At 36.6% G+C, this 20,545-nt stretch overlaps 2 protein-coding genes across 6 annotated transcripts in view; both read right to left on the bottom strand.

Annotated features, from left to right (window-relative positions):
- Window positions 1-8,462: 8,462 nt before the first annotated feature.
- On the bottom strand, window positions 8,463-13,445 carry LOC122331716. 4 transcript variants are annotated; one of them, XM_043229220.1, is made up of 10 exons: window positions 13,282-13,445; window positions 12,112-12,208; window positions 11,897-12,040; window positions 11,689-11,825; window positions 11,454-11,590; window positions 10,529-10,622; window positions 10,099-10,434; window positions 9,839-10,016; window positions 9,601-9,722; window positions 8,463-9,517 (listed from the first exon to the last, which is right to left on the bottom strand). In XM_043229220.1, the coding sequence occupies exons 2-10, from the start codon at window positions 12,197-12,199 to the stop codon at window positions 9,203-9,205; spliced, it is 1,551 nt and encodes a 516-aa protein (XP_043085155.1). In that variant the 5' UTR covers window positions 12,200-12,208; window positions 13,282-13,445; the 3' UTR covers window positions 8,463-9,202. The 4 variants fall into 4 exon arrangements, with proteins under 4 accessions (XP_043085155.1, XP_043085157.1, XP_043085156.1 ...); XM_043229222.1 differs by having other exon boundaries at window positions 11,667-11,825; window positions 11,897-12,033; XM_043229221.1 differs by having other exon boundaries at window positions 13,157-13,283.
- Window positions 13,446-15,689: 2,244 nt separating this feature from the next.
- LOC122331714 (interferon-induced very large GTPase 1-like) overlaps window positions 15,690-20,545 on the bottom strand; it is an 11,648-nt gene continuing 6,792 nt past the window's right edge. For both annotated transcript variants that reach the window (XM_043229218.1, XM_043229217.1), the window contains one exon: window positions 15,690-20,545. This exon is cut by the window's right edge and continues 130 nt beyond it. In XM_043229218.1, the coding sequence (XP_043085153.1) occupies window positions 16,330-20,545 (4,216 nt within the window). In that variant the 3' untranslated portion in view covers window positions 15,690-16,329.

Here is a 20,545-nt window from a genome sequence, read left to right as displayed (position 1 = left end):
TCATTGCTACCCATTCTGTTTTTTTCCTGTTTCTATTTTGAAATTTACTACATGCAAAGCTGAAAAAAATGTTTTTTTGTTAATAAATTATTTTATACAAAACACTAAAGTGGGTGATAAATGATTGATAAATGGTCGTGAGTAGAGAATATTTCAAATATTTTAGGGTTAGTACAGTTTAAAGAGCCAAATAATTGTGAAGGGCTTTGTAAAGTATTTAAACACAATTGTTTCTGTGCTTTTTTCCAGAGATGCGTGATATTGCACAAAGGGTACTTGCAGGGGGACAGGTAGCTCCGAGAGTTCATTATAAAGGTCTTCTTTTGTATTCTGAAGATGAATGCAAGACTTGCTGGTTCTGAACGACATGAGGGTGAGTAGTTGATGACAGAATTTTCATTTTTGGGTGAACTTTTTTTGAGCTTCTTTTACCTGGAGTGTTCAAAAACATCATTCGTTCTGACCGATATGGCACAATAAATTAATAATCATCGGGAGCAGTATGAATGCTTTTTACAAACACATGGTTACTTTACAATTTGGGTTAAAAAAAGTTGGGTTAGGGTTGTACTGTATGTAACTTTGTTGTATTGAATTGTACTTCAGTTGTATTATATATTGCAGTTTTATTACAGTATAATTGTAGTATACTACAGCTGTATTGCTGAAATACTGTGACTCTATTGCAGTAAAACAACACAGTAGCACAGGTTTTTCGTGTCCAAATAATTGCAGTTTTCTACATGAAACAAAGACTGCAGTATTGCTTTCCAAAAAACAGTAATTTTTTGTAAGGTACCTTTAGAGAATTTTAGCTAAAGTAACAAAAACGTTCCCTGTTAGCTGGGCAAGTGTCCATGAATTGTGTGAATTACCTCCACTGAATTTGTTTTGAAGATCATGTGTTGATTCAACGATTTTAAGACCAGCAAAGGACCTGCATAAACAAGTAAAGAACTAGCTTAAATATGCATATCAGCTTCAAAACATCTAACTGGCATATGCTGTTTTTTTTAAGGGTTTACAGCTATAATATCTAAAAAAAAAAAAGACCTTACATACTTCAGGAGAGTTGATGCTGCTCTTTTCAGTAGAGCTGACGGTCTAAAGCGTATGTGATAGATAAGAAAAATTGCTTAATTTGCAGAGCTGTGGAGGATGTAAAGCAAAATAAAAACCACTGAAGGAAAGGAAGTTTGGCCTTGCAGGAACTCAATAACTTGATCTTGAGATATGAGGGGGAAAAAAGATAAGGCACATGTCGTGTTAAAGATGTTAAGTGATGCTTTCACAACACTTTTTCACGCACTTGTTCTAACATCAACGCATCTCACTTTTTCATTACTAAACCTGTTTTAAAGAGTTTTTCTTATTGGACTAAAACCAATCGACAAAATTTCACATGGTTTGGTTCTGTTTGTGCTTGTGGTGTCTGGCTGGTAAGTTTTAAACATCGTTACAGATTCATAAATTGTCTTTTATTTAACAACGTTGAAGTTCAAATACTAGCAGCGCTAATTTTCATTGGAGACATCATTGTCATCTGTAAAATTAAACGTTTTTCTCCTTTGATGTCAAGAGCTCAAATGAACTTCAGTGAACTTCAAAACCGCAACATTTCAAATGTAAACTTCAAACCATTTACAATAAGTTATTAGTAGTTTTTACTCTATTACCGTTTGTTCTTCAGGTGTGTTTGGGGGTATTCATGGGCTGAAGGCGGTGTCAGTAACGGAGGAACAATCTGTCACTTTACACACTGACAGAGAAATGAGAAAAAATGATCGGATTCTATGGAGGTTTGGACCAGAAAACCTTTTAATAGCTGAAATTAGTGTAGAGGACAAAAGTGTGACTGTGAAAGACTACGATGGACGATTCAGAGGCAGAATGAATGTGGATCATCAAACCGGATGTTTGACCATCACAAACACCAGAATTGAACACGCTGGACATTATGAACTCCAGATCAACTCTAGGAAGAGGTTTTTCCTTCTCACTGTCAATGGTGTGCTAGGTTTTAGTTCCATCTGTTGTCCATGTGTTTGTTTGGGATCTTAATTAAAAGTCTTAATCTGTAACAAACACTGTTTCTGTTTGTTCTGCAGTCATGGTTGTCAGTAATTACGAGATGAAGTCAGTTTCAGTGATGGAGGGAAACTCTGTCACTCTACACTCTGATACCGAAATAAGGAACAATGATCTGACTCAGTGGAGGTTTGGAGGCTATCTGATAGCTGAAATCAAGGAAATGTCCAACATCACTGTATACGATGATGTTCTTGAAGGAGATTCAGAGACAGACTGCAGGTGGATGAAGAAACCGGATCTTTGAACATCACGAATGTCAGATTTGAACACACTGGGTTTTATAAACAACAGACCAACTCTTTTTCAACAAGGTTTTTACTCTCAGTGTCTATGGTGAGTTGGTTTTACCTTCTTTTTTATTAAAGTGGATCTAAAGAAGTATTGTACCATTTAGATGTTAAATAAGGTCATGTCTATATGTTAAGATGACAGTTTTTACAGTCTTTTTTAGCAACAGTTCTTATCCTTTCGATCAGCCTTGGCTCTTCTGAATAGCTCCTCATCATCAACATCTTTATCTTTATCTTTATTCATACAAGCTTTATTACCTCACGATTTCTAGCTCCTCTGCCCGTTCCTGTCATCTTCAGCCACTGTCCTCCTTCATCTTCGTCATCAGCATCCAGATGTGTGCTGCTGTGCTCAGCAGCGAATGTGGATGATGCGACTCTCTTGGTACAGAGGATACAGTTTATTGTCCTACATCAGCGTGTCTGATCTCAGCGTCAGTCTCTCTCTGCCTCTGGAGGTGGAATATCAGGATCAAAACACCTACAGATGTGTGCTGAACAATTCGTTCACTGAGCAGACTCAACATCTGGACATCAGTGAACACTGTCACATATGCTCAGGTACGGTAGTGCAGATAATAGTTGATGTCAATGGTGATTTTACTATGTATTTAGCATTCGTTTAATGTTTTTACTCCTCAGACTCAGTTTGCGGTTGTGGCACCGTTCAGGCTGTGATCCGATTGGTCGTCACTGCTCTTGTGGGCGTGGCTGCCGTGGCCGCTGCTGTTGTTTTACATTATGACATCAGATCCAGAAGAGCTGCTCTTTTAGGCACAGCTGAGCCAGATTGTGAAGAGATTTAAAAACAACATTACTATATATACTCTGTACTATATGGAAAGCCAAAGAAGTTTAAATGACGATTAAAACCATTATAATAATCTCATATCTCCCATATCTTTCCAGTAAGTCAAGCTGCTGCATTCTGGGCTAACTGTAGACTGAGGGACACCAACTTACAGAGAATTACAGTAGTTGAGTCTAGATGTAACAAATGCATGCATTGCAATTTTAGACTTGTTTAACGATAGAAATGACTTCACGTTGAAGAGAAGTCTTATGTGATAAAAACGGGATTTAACAATGGCGATTATCTGCTTGTAAGATTTTAGGTTACAGATGTAGATTTCAAATGGTGTACTCTTTGTTCACCGAGACCAAAACAAAATTAATTCAGTTTTATTATCATTAAAGCATAAACAATTTGGAGCAAACAAAGGTTTTAGTTCTTCTAGTCATTCCAAAATGGACTTTTAATGGCATGCTTACTGCCACGGATAAAGGGGATGTACATTTGGGTGTTATTTGCATATAGATGAATAGAGACCCCATGCTTAAAAATAAACCAAAGAGAAAGCATATAAAGTGAGAACAACACTGTGTCACGAATGAGGGGTCTGAGGCGTGCGGATCCATGTGCAGGCTTTAATTAAACAAAGGCACGGTCAAAGCAGGCAGACGTCAAACAGGGCAAACAGGAGTATCAGAGGCAAGGCAACAACAAAATCCAAAAACAGGCGAAGGTCAGGTCAGGCAGCAAACAATCAGAATACCAGAAGACAGGCAGGGTCAAATCCAAGGAAACCAGAAACAGCAATCCAATAACGATCTAGACAATGAAACAGGCGAACAATGCAACCCGCAGGTGAGTGGCCTGCTGCAGTCTTTATAGTCCTCAGACAGGAAGGAGCAGCAGAGGGAGTGATCACAGATAACCCAGAGGTAAGAGCTCCCTCTGCTGGCTTGGTGACACACTGGACCAAGAATTGATCCTTGAGGTACACCAGATCTTAAATGCATGAATGACGTCCAATATTGACCACAAATCTCCTATTGGTAAGATATGATCTAAACCGCTGTAGTACTGTGTCCCATAACCCAACACATCCCTCAAGGCGAGATCTAAAGATACAATGTTATATTTTACTCCGTGTACCTCATGACCTTTTTGAAACAAAAGCAATGGCTAATTGTTCATAGTTCGCAAGTAGTTCTCAATGACAATTTTTGTCTTTAGTATTTAATTATCAAATACCCAATAAGGAACAGGAACAACCTTTGTTCTAAATGAGCTATTACTTATTGCTTAGTTAATCTTGCTTCTATATTAGTTAATAGTATTAAGTTAATGTAGACTTATCTATAGCATAGTTATTGCATAGTCACATTCCTTACACAGTTACTAAGTGTTACTAGTTTACTATAGGTGCAAAACACCTGCTATAAATAATTTGATGCAGAAACTTATTTTTTATCAGTAGAAACTGCAAACAGATCTTTTACAGATCTTTTACAACAAAAATAGGCATTTTAAAAACATTTAAAAAAATTTTTATATGTAGTAATTTGTTTCATTGAATTATTATAAAGTCATGTTTATGATGTTAAATTATGTTTTTGTACATGAAAATATAATTTCTATAAAAATATAAACACACTAACAGCAAATTTCAAAAATATAAAATCAATGTTGGATTTCACTTTAATCAAATCATAAACACACACAAAATGTATTTGTGTGGTACAGCTGACACAGAAAACTGCACGTTTCCTATGTTCCATGTGGTCGAGCTTATTTTCATGTATATTATATTATGTTTGAAGTTTATTTGGGTATTTTATGGTTTAATTTGGGTGTCCCCCTCATGTTCAACACATCGCAGAGACATTTCGGGGAGCACATTGACGAGGAGGGTAACATAAATAAAAGAATGCATTAACAGTTACAGCTGACGCTTATAGTTGCTTACTTTCTGATATAGATTAATATAAGAGTAATCTCTTCTAATCTTTTCCCCTGATGATCTAAAAGTGAACCTTTCTCCATGGCAAGTAGTAGTTTGGATAATTTAGCCAGCTGGGCTGTAGTCTCCGGATTAACTTCATTGAATACTACAGTATTTTGCCATGTGGAATTTCATACACACAACATTGCACTGCCCAAATATTCTGCCAAAGAAATATGATCTCAATCAAACAATTAGATTTTAAAAATCTTGTTAATTTAACAAACCCTGAATGGCTTAGCTGCTTAGTATTTGAACAAGCTCTTAACACATTATGGTCTGCCACATCCGCTGCGTTCTCAAAACTCTGTCTGTTTGATAATACCTAGAATGTCAAAACCCTTTTCCTATTTTTAAACTGGAAGAAAACACTATTTGTGAGGCAGACACACTCTGTCAGTTTAAATCTAGATTAAAGACCCATCTCTTTAAACAGACTAATACCATTCTATTACCAATCCATTAAAGAGTTGCTAGGTTGCATTCATTAGATCATCCAGAAGTGGGAACATTCTCCATAACACACAATGTACTCATTACATCATAAAAGGAATGGCATCTACGCTAATATTAGTCTTATTTCCTTCTTATTCTGTTTCTCAACTCGTATCCAGATGGTGGATCACCACCAAAACATGATGTCTACAGCCCTGACCGTCACCGGAGACCAGAACAGCTAGATGGACCCCAGAGATGGATCACAGGAGTCAGACACAAACACAGCTTTTTGGTTAAGCACATCATTCTACTGTTTACCAATAACGGAATGAGGCCTTCAAAGAAAAGTACACAGTACCTAAAGTCAAATATGGTGGAGGTGGTTTGCGTTCCAGATCTTGGGTCTTCCAGCAAGACAATGACCCCAAACATACTTCAAAAAGCACCCAGAAATAGATGGCAACAAAGCACTGGACTCCAAATCTAAAGCCCATTGAACACCTTTGGAGAGATCTTAATTGCTCTAAATTGCTGTTGGGAAAAGGCACCCTTCTAATTTTTCCTGGGTGAAAGGTGTAAGAAGCTTATTGATGGTTATAGGAAGCAACTGATTTCAGTTATTTTTTTCCAAAGGGTGTGCAACCAAATATTAAGTTAAGGGTGCCAATTATTTTGTCCAGCCTGTTTTTGGAGTCTTGTGTGACATTATGTCAAAAATTAGCTTTTGGTAAAAAATTTTTACCTCTCTTTTTTTTGCTTTGTTCCCATACACACAAAGGGAATACACATGCGTATAGCAAAACGTGTTAATGCAGTACTTTTCTGTGAGAAATGTTTCATTTTCTGGAAAAATTTCAGGGGTGCCAACAATTTTGGCCATGACTGTAGCTGCATTTTAAAATTTACCCGGAAATTAAGTGCTGTCGCCTCTGGCTTGCTTAGTTAGCTTTATGGACAAGATAAGTTAAGAGTAACTTTTAAAGGACCAGAAACACATCCTCTTGTACAAGCGTTTGAAGATTTTATCTTCCAGAATCTGGCAGTATATTTAGTCCATCTCCTACAATGAAAAGTCTGTCTCGCAGGATTGACTAAAATGAGCTTTTAGAGCTTTTTAAATTAAAATGTATTTAATTGAAAAAAAATTTATTGCAACTTATTGATTTGTTTTATTAAATGAATAAAATCCACATTTTTAAATTAGCTATTCTGTTTCATCCTTTAGCTTCTACATTTCTACACCTCTACTAAAAAGGTAACATTCACAGCAGTACATCTCCCTTAGCCTAGGGTTACATACAGATTTTATGGTCACTTAAACAACTTTTGGTACTTTTGACAAGCAAATCCTGCTAGAAAATGAAATTAGCATCTTCTAAAAGCTGGTCAGCAGAAGGAAGCATGAAGCACTCCAAAGTGTCTTGTTGGGTGCAGTGACACAACGGACCAACACCAGCTGATGACATTGCAGCCCAAATCATCACAGCTTCAAGCAACTCCAGAATGTAGGACCTTGGTTTCCAAATGAAGTACAAAACTTGACTTTGGACACGCAGGAAACAGTCCAGTTCTTCTTCTCCTTAACCAAGGTAAGACGCCTCTGATGTTGTCTGTGTGTGGTGGCTCTTAATGTTTTGACCCTAGCCTCAGTCAATTCCTCGTGAAGTTCACTCAAATTCTTGAACCGATTTGGCTTGACAATCCTCATAAGGCTGTTCTCACGCTTGGTTGTGTTTCGTCTTTTTCTTTCACACTTTTTCCTTCGACTCCACTTTCTGTTAACATGCATGAATACAGCCAGCTTCTTTGGCAATGGATGTTTGTGGTTTACCCTCCTTGTGAAGGTGTCAACGATTATCTTCTGGACAACTGTTAGATTAGGAGTCTTCCAAACTGAGATGCCATTTTGAAGGCTAGGGTAACCTCTACCTCTTGATTAGCTGATCGGCATGTCAATCATTTAATCGCTTTTATTTATATAGCGCTTTTAACAACACAGATTGTATCATGGCATGCCACCATATTCTGATTTGTTGAGATTTGAGGTTTTTATTTAATGTGAAGCTAAATCATTACACTTTAAAGAACCAAAGACTTAAATTGTGAATCTTGTGTATTAAATACATTAAAGACTGAAGTAGTTTGATTTGAATTGCTGAAATAAATTAAAAATAAAAACTTTTCCACAACATTCTAATTTATTGAGATGCACCTGTGTGTGTGTGTGTGTGTGTGTTACAAATTACGTATTACTTATAAATTGCATCACTATAAATATATTCAGTAACGTAATCCAAGTGTTTAGAGTAATTTAATCTGATTACTTTTGGATGACTTTAAGTTGCATGTGTAAATAATGTCAGAAAGCAGTATCTAAGTAGGCTTCTTTTATTTAACTATGACTCTAAAATGAGCTGTTGAAATACTCTGTTAACATCACTATCTTACATTTAAAAAGTTTTTTTTTTCACTCTTCATTTTGTTACATAACTGATTCAATCTGAGGATAGCAATAAACACTGTTTATCATCTTTAGCATGTCAGTCACTTTTAAAGTAAGATACTTCTCTGACTTCAGTTGTGCAAAACCACACCAACTACTGGCCAAATGTGCCTCGGAAGTGAAAGGACAATTTTTGTCCTACAAATTATATTGTTTCTAGATACACAGTGGAAGTTTGTATTACCTATACGTACAGTACGCACATACTAGTCTTACATTTTAAAATTACCATTTTTTTTACTATTTATAACTTATTTTTTTACTATTTCCAGTTCACTCACACACAAGAAACATCACGTGGGAAACAGGATCCCATGCAGTGTCTTCAAATACATCAAATTTCAGCCAATATAGCAGGTCATACGGGCATTTTATGCATCCAAACAAAATAACATACTATTCAAATTAAACATACAGCATACTGCATATTAGAAAATTAGCGTACTATATACAGCATATATACTGGATATTGCAGAAATAGTAAGAGTAGTATGACAGAATGGCATTTCGAACACAACCATGGTTTTTCGGTAACAAAATTAATGAAGGTCCTATGCTTTTAGAAATATATGAATGAAAATAATTGTATTGTTAATTATTTATTTAAATGCACGCTTGCAAAATTTTTTATGATTTTCTTTATAATTAAGAAAAGTTGCAATTTATTCAAAAATGCTAATATCTACAAAATTATCTACAAAATATGTATTATAAACAATAACACTGGATGAATAATTTCCAAAAGCTGCACATCACTTTTATATTGTCAGGATTTTGAAGACAGTCCAAATAAAAACTTTTCGATTCAGACAAAACAATAAATAACGACTTTCTTTTTATTCTGGCTCTTTCCAGTTTTATACTTTGATTAGAGGTCTAAGAGACACAGCCATTCCATAAGAAACCCCTGGAGAACAGACAACGTTGATTATTTACAACAAATTCCAGTTTCGATCATCTTGTGGCACAATAACCCAATAAATAATTGTAATAATGGGTAGTTCCTAACAAGACAAGAGTTTGAATGTAATTCAGATCCAAACTGTTGCTACTCAGTCACAAAATACGATTTGCGTTTAAACCGTCCATGGCTAATTCAGTAATTTTGCTCTCAACTCCTTGACTCTAGGCGACTCCTTGGTTTTCCCTACGTCGACCATGTAGATGGTTGTCTGAATGAAAGTGTAAAAATGAAGGAGTGCCTCATCGTACGTTAAATTAAAAACAAAGTGTGCTTTGAATAGCTCATCGAATGCACCGAGGGAAGTATCCGACTGACAGGGGATGAGATTCTTATCCAGAACTATGTAGAAGTGTTCGATCTGCTTGCGGTTTCGTCCAACAGCAAGGAGGTATGGCTGTCTTCCTTCTCGTTGCTGAAGATGTTGTTCAAGGCTGGTGCGAGACTACAGAGAGACAGATGAAAAACAAGATTCAGTCACATAATAATGAAAAAGAAAAAGTAAATTCACGTTCCCACTCTCATTACCTTCTGATACACCACAAGCCTGTTTATGGCATCTGATGCACTGATTTTTGAAACTTTCTTTCCAGGTGTTGGTGGAAGTAGATGGAGCAGCAAAAGCAATGTTGCCATGTCACTGTCCCAGTCTAAAATTCAGATACAATTGACAAGCACTTTATCCATATAGGGCAACGCTTGCGCTTTTAGGCTACAGATTTAAAGGAATACGCAAATAAATTAATTTGAGAAAATGGCATCTTACCAGAACAGTGTTCGCTTTCTCTCTGGTTATTTGCTGACAGAAGAAGCGAACGCACAACAGCGTTTAAAGTCAAGCCTATGGCTTCTTCGATGATTCTTGCCTTAAAAGTGGTGTCCCACATTTCAAGCAACTTGGACGATGTTTCAGAACTGAAGAGTAGTGAGAAGTCTTGATTCACCTTTAATAAAAAACAAAACAAATAAGAATTCAATATATTGTTCATTACTCTTTGAATAAGCTGTTTGAATCTGCAAACTTACAAGTCCTTTAGTGTTTAGAAAGGTAGGAAAGGTCTTCAGAATGTCTGTTGTCTTGTTTGGGTCATGAACAAGACTATGCCTATAGTGAAAAGTCTCCCTCATTTTGGGTATGATCTGTGTTTCATCTGTGGATTGAGTAAGAAAGGCAATTGCCTCTCTTAAAGTATCCTCATCCTGCTGCTCGGAGCTGGAACATCTGTTCCAAGAAGGTCCACTCAAACCAGTCTCACTTCTTTTGGAGATTCTAGGCTTATTTCGTTTCTTGGTGTTCCTCTGAACAGTCTTCAATCGCCATGCAATATATCCAGTTCCACCGTCTGCGTCATAAAAATGTTCCTGTGGCATTTCGAAGAACATTCATAAAGATTCATTAATCACAGGAAGTATTTGGACTGCTAAAATATACAGTATACAAGTTTAGGATACTCACATAGCCTTTTTTTGAAAACGGATCTTTAAGTGATGGGAAAAGAGTCACAACCCCTAGAGCATACTTCTCCTTCTGGTTCCTTGAAGGAATCGTCCTTAAAAAGCAAAGGAATTAACTATATATTAGCAAAAAAAACAATGACGTTTACAGCAGCAGGTCTGTTTACAGCATGTTTACAGCCTGAGGTCAGTTCTTTGAAGCATGGCAAGCACTACACATTGTGTCTTAGTGGATTGTGAAGAAAATTCGGAGAGTCAAATCAAGCCAGAAGATGGTTATTTCCGTATCTCCATTTTTCTGCAGCACAGGAAGTTCCTGATGTCTGTGGAATATTTTCATTAACCTTGATGTAATATAATACATAGAATTATGCCTATTCGTAAGAAGAAACTATTTTACTGTTATATACTATTATTAATCTGACTTTGTGAGGTAATTGTAGGAGAAGATCTTGTTCAGGATCTAGAAATACATGGATGACACGGTATTGATCACCTTCAAGGAAAAGATAACAGCTGGAGATAAGTTGACTTGTTGCCGTTTAACCCCATTTTGGAGGGCCATATGGTCATTTTGGACCATCAACTCCCATGGAAGATCCCAATAAGGAATGACCTTCTAACACATGCTAGGGGCACAATATTTTATCCCCAGCCAAGGAGGTGGAAGTGGGTATGGTTGCTGAGGGGGATAATTTCCTCTCAGGTGAGGTTGTAAAGAGTTTTACAAAGTAAAGTCATGAATCACAAGTTCCCTCAGAAGGGAACGTCTTGGGGTAACTCTTTCCTCTACCATATTTCCTGTGTGTGGCTTGCTTCATTCTGTCAGAAGCTAACTCTATTTTGATGCTGACTTCACTGAGTAGCTTTTGTGTTACTCTGACATGCCTATGACTATTTAAGAGCAAATCAAAAATAGTTTTTACCCATGCCTTTCCACCATATGTCCGACCACAATGTTGACTAGGACTCGTCTCATTTCACTTGAAAGCGTATTTTTGGAACCATATTCGGCAAGGACAGCATCTCCTCCACTTGTCTGCTTTAGGGCACTATGAACCATCTTCAAAAAAAAAAAAAAAAAGTACAATCAAAATCAAAATTTGACTAACTTAATGTATTTAAAAAATAAAACATACTTCATTTAAATGAACAAGTAACCTCTTTTGCCTCAGATGCTGCATCGTCCGTCTTAGGTTTCTTGTAAGGGCGTTCTGGCATTTGGTCAAGTTCACATGATGAATGACTAAGTGACAAAATGTCACTCCAAGAGCAGCTTGTTGCATCTGATAACATTTCTGAAACACAACAACCTATTACAACATAATTAACAATATATTTGTTACAAATTAGTGATGCAATGTTGTACCTTCATTCTCTCTTCTAACAATAATGAGCGATGTATCAGGTCTCGCGTTGAGAAAATCTTGTAAAATGTCCTCGTCTATCTCAGTTTCAGTGTCATCATAAATGTGTAGATTTGTCTCAGGTGGTAGGCCAAACCTACTGTGGACTAAACAGAGATACAATTTTATGTGTGAAACAGAAACAACAAACAAATGAAGCAAAAAAAACAAACCCCACCTTCGTTAGCAAAGTCAGCAAAAGTGAATCCATCCTGAAGCCTGATAAATTTCCTGGAGTCCAGATATCTGACTTTGATCAGCAGCATGTTTCAAATCTGCATAAAAAAAAGATGTCATTAAAGACGATAAACATAAATTACATAAACGGTCATTCATTAGCAACCACTTAAAAATGACAACACAATTGTGTGAAGTTAACTTTTATAGTTACATTACTTATGCATGATTTTTAGAAGATATTTCAGCAATTGTGAAATGAAATTAATGATTAAACACTACACTAACACTTTTGGTGAGTAATATTTGGATGATTGTGAACACTGTATTCTATGTAAACTGTTATGTGAAAATTTATTGAGAAAAAACGTGCAATTTTCATGATCCCTCTTTTTTCCCCACATTTTGCACTTTTTATATAACTTGATCCTGAATCAAAGACCAACTGTATAACAGTACTCACACGTTGTTAATAAATGCTAGTGCACAGTGTAGTTATTAACTATAGCGAACTGATAAAGTACTGTAAAATAAATACTACTGTACCTATACTTAAATTTCTGCTACAGTAAACTAGTGTATTGTAGATTAATATAACCTATTACAATTGAGTACTTTACTATAGTTCAAAGACACTAATACTTACTATAGATTAATATTTTGCAAAGCTGAATTACCTCCAGATTTTCCAGAATTATAAGACGTGATGCAAAATTATTTAAGCGTTCAATGACATTAACATTTTCCTCCTTCCTCTATATTTCTTCTGTTAGCGTTAGCATTTCTGTTATTATGCGAGGAGGTGTGTTTCTTCGGCAGCTCCTCTCCATTTCCCTCCTCTCCTCTAAAGCAGCTGCTACACTGTTAGGATGTTTGTTAGCATTAGCGTTAACATGTCTGTTGTTGTGTGAGGAGGTTTCTTTCTTGTGTGGCAGCTCTCTCTACAGCTTCACTCAGGACTCTGCTCTAGCTGTTACTCTTTGTCTGTTAGCATGTTTGTTAGCATTAACATGTCTGGTGTGTGAGGAGATTAGTGTTTCTCTCACCTGTCTGCCGGCTCCTTGTCTCTCTCTCTCTCTATCCAGCTCCACTCCAGAGAGTAGCTGTTACTCTTTGTCTGTTAGCATTAGCTTTAACATATCTTTTATGTGAGGAGATCTGTTTCTCTTACCTGTCTGCCAGCTCCTAATTTCTCTCTCTCCTCTGTTAGAATGAGCAATAAGATGTCTGTTGTTGTGTGAGAAGGATGTGTTTCCCACCAGGACCATGCACAGGGGGGTGGCCCGGTGTCGAGGGCCACTGCCCCTGTCCTCACCGGCCGAGGTGCTAATCTTACCAAACCCACCCCCGCTAACCCCGGCTCGAAGTGCTCTGTTACCGCTTCACTAAAGATCCACTGAAAAGTACAAATCTTTTGTAACATTACAAAGTCTTCCTTCATTTTTAAACAATTTAAAGTATCCTTGCTAAATAATAGTATACTGGAAAGACATATAATTTAATACTGACTTTTGAATGGTTATGATGCCGATTTTTGGATATTTCTATTCAGCAATGAATTTTGAAGAAATCTAATCAGCTGTTTGATTGCTGAAAATTTATTTAATCACTAGAATAAATTGAAACTTATTCAATCAAACAGAAATAAACTATTTGAAATATTGAGAGAATTTTGTACTGTAAATCATACTTTGGATCAAATAAATAAAGGTTTGGAGAGCAGAAGACATCTGTCTAACAATAAAAAGAAAGATAAATCTGATGAAGGAGCTTCCACACTATCAGAGAGAGTGTTACTTATACTGCTACTTATAGCGCACTATTTTTTTTTTTTTAAATGGTGGTTTGTACATTTTTGGGGGAAAAATATGCAGCTGAAATAAGGCCATAAATCTCATACTGAATTGTTCTGCACAAGACGTTGGAGTAATGAGATTTGTAGGTTAGAATATTTACTTTAAAACCATGTGAAAATTATTCTACTTACACCTTCACAGAAAACAATATATTGATTTAAATTTCCAAAGACGTGTTTCGCGATTTGAAAGCCTGTTTGCGGGAGAGTGACAATGAACATTAATAGTCAGTGATTCTCACCTGAGGGACAAACGAGTGAAAGTCGTTGAGAATAGCCGTATCTGTTAAGTGTGTATTGTTAACAGTGCTTTACACGTAAATGAGTAGTTAAACAATAAAACACATTGACCACATATAATATCAAAGGGGCATAAATCTCGAAATCTTCTCTTGCCATGACAGCCCAAAGCTACTATACTGGATCGCCAATTTATTTGAAATTAGGAATCAACATGTAGCAAACCCAGGAAGGGGCCCTGGAATGTACTGTCCACTACAAATATGTGATGGGAACTGTAAACTCCATTTTCAATGTCGGGTGGGTAGGATCACCTGCAATGTTAACATAATCTCAGATGCTCTCAATGTGCATTGGAGGGTCTTTCGGCAGGACGCCATACCACACAGTGAAGCAGGTCAGGATGCTCTCGATGGTACCTCTGTAGAAGGTGCACATGATGGGGGCTGGGGCTCTGGCTCTTCTCAGTTTGAGGAAGAAGTTGAGACGCTGCTGTGCTTTCCTGGCCAGTGCAGGAGAGGTCCTCTGTGATGTGAACACCCAGGAACTTGGTGCTGCTCACTCTCTCCACAACCGCACCATTGGTGGTCAGAGTAGCATGCTGGGTGTTCACTCTCCTGAAGTCAACAACAATCTCCTTTGTCTTCTCCACGTTTCTTAATGAGATTGTTGTCTCCGCACCACCTGGCCAGGCGGCTCACCTCACTCCTGTGGTTTTGTATTCTAGGAATTTAGGGAATTAACCCGAGATACTGTAGTAACTGCAGCTAGTTTTCTGTGGTAAAATCAGATTAGTGCTGAGAATTTCCACGACAATACTTACATTTTACATTTTATTCTATTAATGACATTTTCTACTATTATTTTATTTCACTGATAACCTTGTTGACGTATTGTAATTGTTTCTACACTCATGCTCTTGTGGTTCCCCCCCATTCAGTTCTGTGTGTTTGTGCTTTTTATATATGCACATCAAAATAAATACACCCGTTTTACAAAACATTAATATTTTTCAAAAAAATGTCATATATCGCTGAAAATGGAAGAATTTAAATTTGAATGCAGTATTTGCCACACAGAATTATTATGGATCAAATGTGTTGGTGTTTAAAATATAAAACATAAAATATAATTTTTTTTCACGCTGTAATTTCTCAAAAACAAAAAAACATTGAAAGGGCCTAACTCAATGAATATTAAATGTATCAATTTAATATTTTCACAATATTTTCTTTTATGTTGGGTGATTTTATGTAGAAAACAGTGAAATTACTTCACAGAGAAATTCTCATTTATCTATTGTGTTTGTTTTGTCTTAATGTTTTATCAGTTCTGTCTCCAATTTCCCAGCAACGTGCCCAAGATCCATTGAAAAAACCAATGTATATTTAACATTTTTACTTTAGAATTCAAGCATCTAAGGAAACTAAGGAAGCGTGAGCACAATCCTGTGATGTAGAGTGCATGAACGATGCTGCTTAAGGTCTCCATTGATTCATGTTTTTATTAATTTAATGCATATTGAAAGCACTGCATACCAATAATCCTACATATATAATAATACTAATACCAACTCTCAGCATTTTAAATCTAATTATGTCCATAATTAAAAACATGTTTTAAAGGTTTATTTCACCCCCAAATTAAAACTCTGCTTAACCAGAGACCACCAATGTATATTTACACAAGCAAACATATTCAGAGACATAAATCTTCAATAATTCCTATCCATGCAGTTATGCATTATTAAACATAACTATATATATATATATATATATATATATATATATACTATTCATAAACTTTCATTTTTTTGGAAATATCAATATACCACATTTATTTACCATATTGTTGCAAATCAACTATTATATTAAACTATTACAGAGGTACACATTTTAGTTTTCTTGTTTACAATTCTGGAATACAACCTTTTTTTTTTAAATACTATTTTGTCAAACATTAGACATTGTCCATAAACAAATCAAATACACTGATATTAAAAACATTTTCAGGCTTCTGAGACGCATTTTACTTTCAATCACTTTTCTTTTAATTTACTTCTATATATTTTCAGAAATTGCTTTCAGAATCTCTAATTTAAAAAAAAAAAGGAAAAGAAACTCATCACAAACTGTGAGTAATAGACTGGGCAGAGAAAATGTATTTGTCCAAACTCTCAACAGCTTTTTGTTTTGAATATGTTCTCCATTCGTCTGGGATCTTACTCCAAACATCAAATGTTTTGTTGTAGTATTTTTCCAGATCTTTCTGGAATCTGCACACAACCCACTTCCAGTAGGGCAGTTCAGAAATGTCAGGGGTGATGTTCCAGTCTGCATAAACTCCTCCTGCCTTTCTGTATTCTCTCCAAGGAAATTTGACATCTGAAGCATCAGGATAAAAAAATCGATCACTTGCTACGCCTGAAGTGCATATAGTGATAGACAAGTTTGTTGTTCCTCTGTAAAACCACCCATTTAGTCCAATATTACGATGGATATCAACACTGTGATCTCCATCATGGTTTTCTATGGTGTTGGTGCAGATGGCTTTACAGAACGGACACTGAACCCAACAACACTGACAGAAGTGATCAATCAGAAGCTCATCTGGTCTGTCTTTACGGTCTAGCTTTACTGGAAAAGTATTTGTGTTGAATTTACTTTTGATGTCAGACATTATAGCAGGAAGTTCTTTTCTGATCACATCTTCTAAAACGTTGACATCATTAACATCATCATGTTTGACTCCACTGAAGTCTTTTTCAGAGAAGATCAGCTCATCTGAGAGCTGTTGGGTGAAACTCTTTAGCCACAAACTAACATCTGTTTTCACTTGAACATGCTCAGTAGATTTATGAGCTGCTTTTATAATCTCCTGCTGCAGGAGTTTAGTGTTCTCCTTCATCTTGAGTAAAACACTGAGACTGAACTGATCATTAATGTAACGACCGACTTTATCTCTGATGAATCTCTTGAAGTGATCTCTGGGAGTTTTAATGTAGTTCATGTATTTGTCAAAATTTTCCTCTTCTGCCAGCGTCTTTAGGATGTGTTTCTCCAGATTTGATCTGCTTCCATTCAGTGATTCACACTTTGATCTAATTTCATCTGTCAGATCCCTAGCTGTCTTCTTATAGACACTCTGCTCAATGGGCTCTTTAAGTTTCTGACAGATGATCTCACCAAAAACAGCATCTGGTGTTGCTCCATTACAGTATTTCTGGAAAATACTGTAGTGCTCATCTTTTTTCTTATCGAATAATTCTTTCGCGTTAATTATGCCAATGTCTCTGATTGATGGATTGTCACTGATGATCTTTATGTTCATTTTCCAAAACAAATTAAACTCTTTTTTCAGTGTTTCTTCATCATTGGCTTTGCCTTTGAAATTTAAGGCAAGTTCTTTGCTTGTTCCAAAGAGAGTGTTTTCAAGATGTGTTATCTGATCATGGCGTTTCTTAAGGACCTGATGATTAAGAATTTTGTTAATGTTTGTCTTTGTTTCCCTCACAATGTTTTTCTTAAGGTCTTTGATTTTGTTTTCAAATGATGTTTTCCACTGAATCAGTATTTCTGCATATGTGTCTTTCTCAAAGAATTCTGACATTGATTTTTCCACTTCTTCACTTGTGTTGTTCAGTTCTCTTAGAAGGTAAGTTTCCTCAACTTCATGAATTACTTCATTTTGTATTTTGTTGTGTAGTTTATTCTCAACTTTTAACTTGGCATTGTAAAGACTCCAAGACCACTTGCTGTATTCATTCTCCAATTTCCTGTAGACTGAAATCTCCAGAGTGTTTCTGAAGCTGAAGACAAAATTTTCATTAAGTAAAGCCTCCCAGAGATCTTTAATATGCGTTTTGAAGTCTTTAAGCAGGATTCTGTGTGATTTGGAAGCATGAGACATGATACATTTCTTCAGTTCTTGAATGTTTTCACAGTAGTTTGGATTTGGTGTTGCCATGGGTGGGTTTCCCTCCCAGAATTGAGCAAAATACTTTACATCATTCTTAACATCAAATTTAATGACATCACTGAAAGTTTCTGCGTCATAGACTTCCTCTTTAGCAGCGAGTTTTGTCATCATATCTAACTTCTTCAGCAGTTGTCTTCTTGCTTCCATGGTTTTTTCTTTAGCTGCAACATCTGCAACGTTTTGGTGCACAAAGACACAGCTGGGATTCAGTCTGACCTTCTTCATCCTCATAAAGGCCTGAACAACAATCTGAAGAATGTCCTGCATCTCAGCTGTGTTTTCTCCAAAAATGTTGATCAGTGTTAGATTTGCAAGACCAATAACAAATGTGGCAAATTCATTGTCATGATGTCTTGTTGATTTTCCAACTAGTTCTGGAGCACGAAGACCCTCAGTGTCAACAACCAGAATATAGTCAATGTTCATCTGTGTTTTCATCTCATCTGAAACTCTGACCAGCTGCATGAAAGCTCCTTTGGTGCATCTGCCAGCACTGACGGCAAAATCAAGTCCAAACATGGCATTCAGCATGGTGGATTTCCCAGAACTCTGAATCCCTAAAACTGAGAGGATGAAGATTCTGGTGTGGTCTCCCAGTTTCTGGGTTAGTTGTTCTAAAACAGCAGAAATCCACACCAAAGGAACATGAGCAGCATCTCCATCCATCAGCTCCAGTGGAAATCCAGAGATGATCATCTCTGCTGCGAGACTCGGGAGAGAAGAGAAGTGAACCTGCAGGTCTTCCTTGTTCTTATTTACAGATGAACAAGATTCAAAGATTTGTCCAAAATCCCTCATGATGTGCTCTAAACCAAAGGTTGCAGCTTGAAGTTCCTCAGCTATTGTCTCAAGTTCCGTTTGTTCAGTTTCAAGCTGTTCTGACTTAGCATGCCTCTCTTTCAGTTGTAAGACTGTTGACCACTTTTTATGATAATTGTGGCGTAGAGCAGAAATATCAGCTGATGTATGTTCATCCAGGAGAATTCTAAACCATTTGAGAAAAAACATCTTCTCAATTCTATCATAGGAGTATATTTGTTCAATAAAGCACTTGATAAAATGGCTGATGTCAAATTCATGCTGCTGTTTGCGGATTTTATTCATTTGTGTTTTCTTTGTATTTATTTCCATTTCAATCCATTCTCCTTGAGGTCGATGTAGTTCTTTGTTCTTCTGACACCACTGATGCCACAGTTTCCCCTGATGAGGCAGAAAAGATTCTTTGATTTTTATCAGCTCTTTCATCTTTAGCATACTGATCATCTGCTGTGCTGCTTCTCTTCCTCTCTTACAGTCATCATCATCTTCCTCATCTACTGTGATATCTGAGTGTTCGGACACATCTTCAAGTCTGAAACTGGAAGACGATTCTAAGAGACAAGCATTTATGGCTTTTCTGAGTTCTTCAGATACATCTGCCTGATTTCTGTCTTTCAAACCAATTTTGAATTTCCCTTTATTTGTCTTACTTACTGAAGAATTATTCTCATCAATGAGACAAATGAGTGGCTTTCTGTCTTTGTACAGGTTTTGGATTTTTGCTGCATGTCTGTCATTCCTCTCCAGTCGTGGCAGAACAACAACATTGATTGATGCCATTTCAGTAAGGATCTGCAGTTGTTTCTCATGTTTTCCTGCATCACCATGTAGATTACAGAATGCCACACAGTCAGTAAATTTATCTGTCTTTGCTCCAGAAGGACAGTACCAGGCAATCTCCACCACTCCATCCATCAGGACTCTGGTTCTGCTGCTTCCTGGACAGTTCCTGTGAAAGAACGTGTTGTGGGTCTCATTGATCAGGTTGTTCATCAGTTGAGATTTGGATGAAGACAAAGAACCAAACCTAAAGAAACACACCATTGGGGTTTTTGCATTATAGATTGACTGGGTTTTACTGATAATTTCATTGTCTGTGTTTTTCATGTTCCAGCTCTTGTTGATTTGTCTGAATGTCCAGAGAGGAAACTCAATCTGTTGTGTGAATGGATCAGGAACAAGCAGAGGCAGAGCATACTGACACTGGGAAAGTTTAGTCACCATCAGCTGCTTCAGGAAACCATCAGCACAATGAAACACGGCCATCTGAACATCCATTGGGTGAACAGGATCGGACTGAATTGATGCTTTGTCTGGTGGAGGTTTTTCGAAAATGTCATCAAAAAAGTCAGTCTCTTCTTCAGGTAAATCATTGTCTGTTTGTTGTGTTTGATCCTGTTTGTTGGTCTCATTAATTTTAATGTATCTTGCTCTGTAGTTCATCATCAGTAATTTTTGAAGGAAAGTCTGAATCAGCTCCTCTTCAGAATAATACTCACTTGACTGTAATGAATATTCAGTTATCTGAAGAAAATCTGCACCT

Source organism: Puntigrus tetrazona, unplaced genomic scaffold (genome assembly GCF_018831695.1).
Source record: "Puntigrus tetrazona isolate hp1 unplaced genomic scaffold, ASM1883169v1 S000000001, whole genome shotgun sequence".
Lineage (NCBI taxonomy): Eukaryota > Metazoa > Chordata > Actinopteri > Cypriniformes > Cyprinidae > Puntigrus > Puntigrus tetrazona.
This window is presented reverse-complemented; position numbering and strand designations above follow the sequence as displayed.

Bases quoted from the DNA above. Each gene is read 5' to 3' on its own strand.
- LOC122331716 (XM_043229220.1), bottom strand. From the start codon at position 12,199: ATGCTGCTGATCAAAGTCAGATATCTGGACTCCAGGAAATTTATCAGG. The intron at 11,591-11,688 runs GTTACTTGTTCA...TTTTTTTTGAAG, and splicing joins CAGCATCTGAGGCAAAAGAG to ATGGTTCATAGTGCCCTAAA. The intron at 9,518-9,600 runs GTAATGAGAGTG...GTCTCTCTGTAG, and splicing joins GGCTTGTGGTGTATCAGAAG to TCTCGCACCAGCCTTGAACA.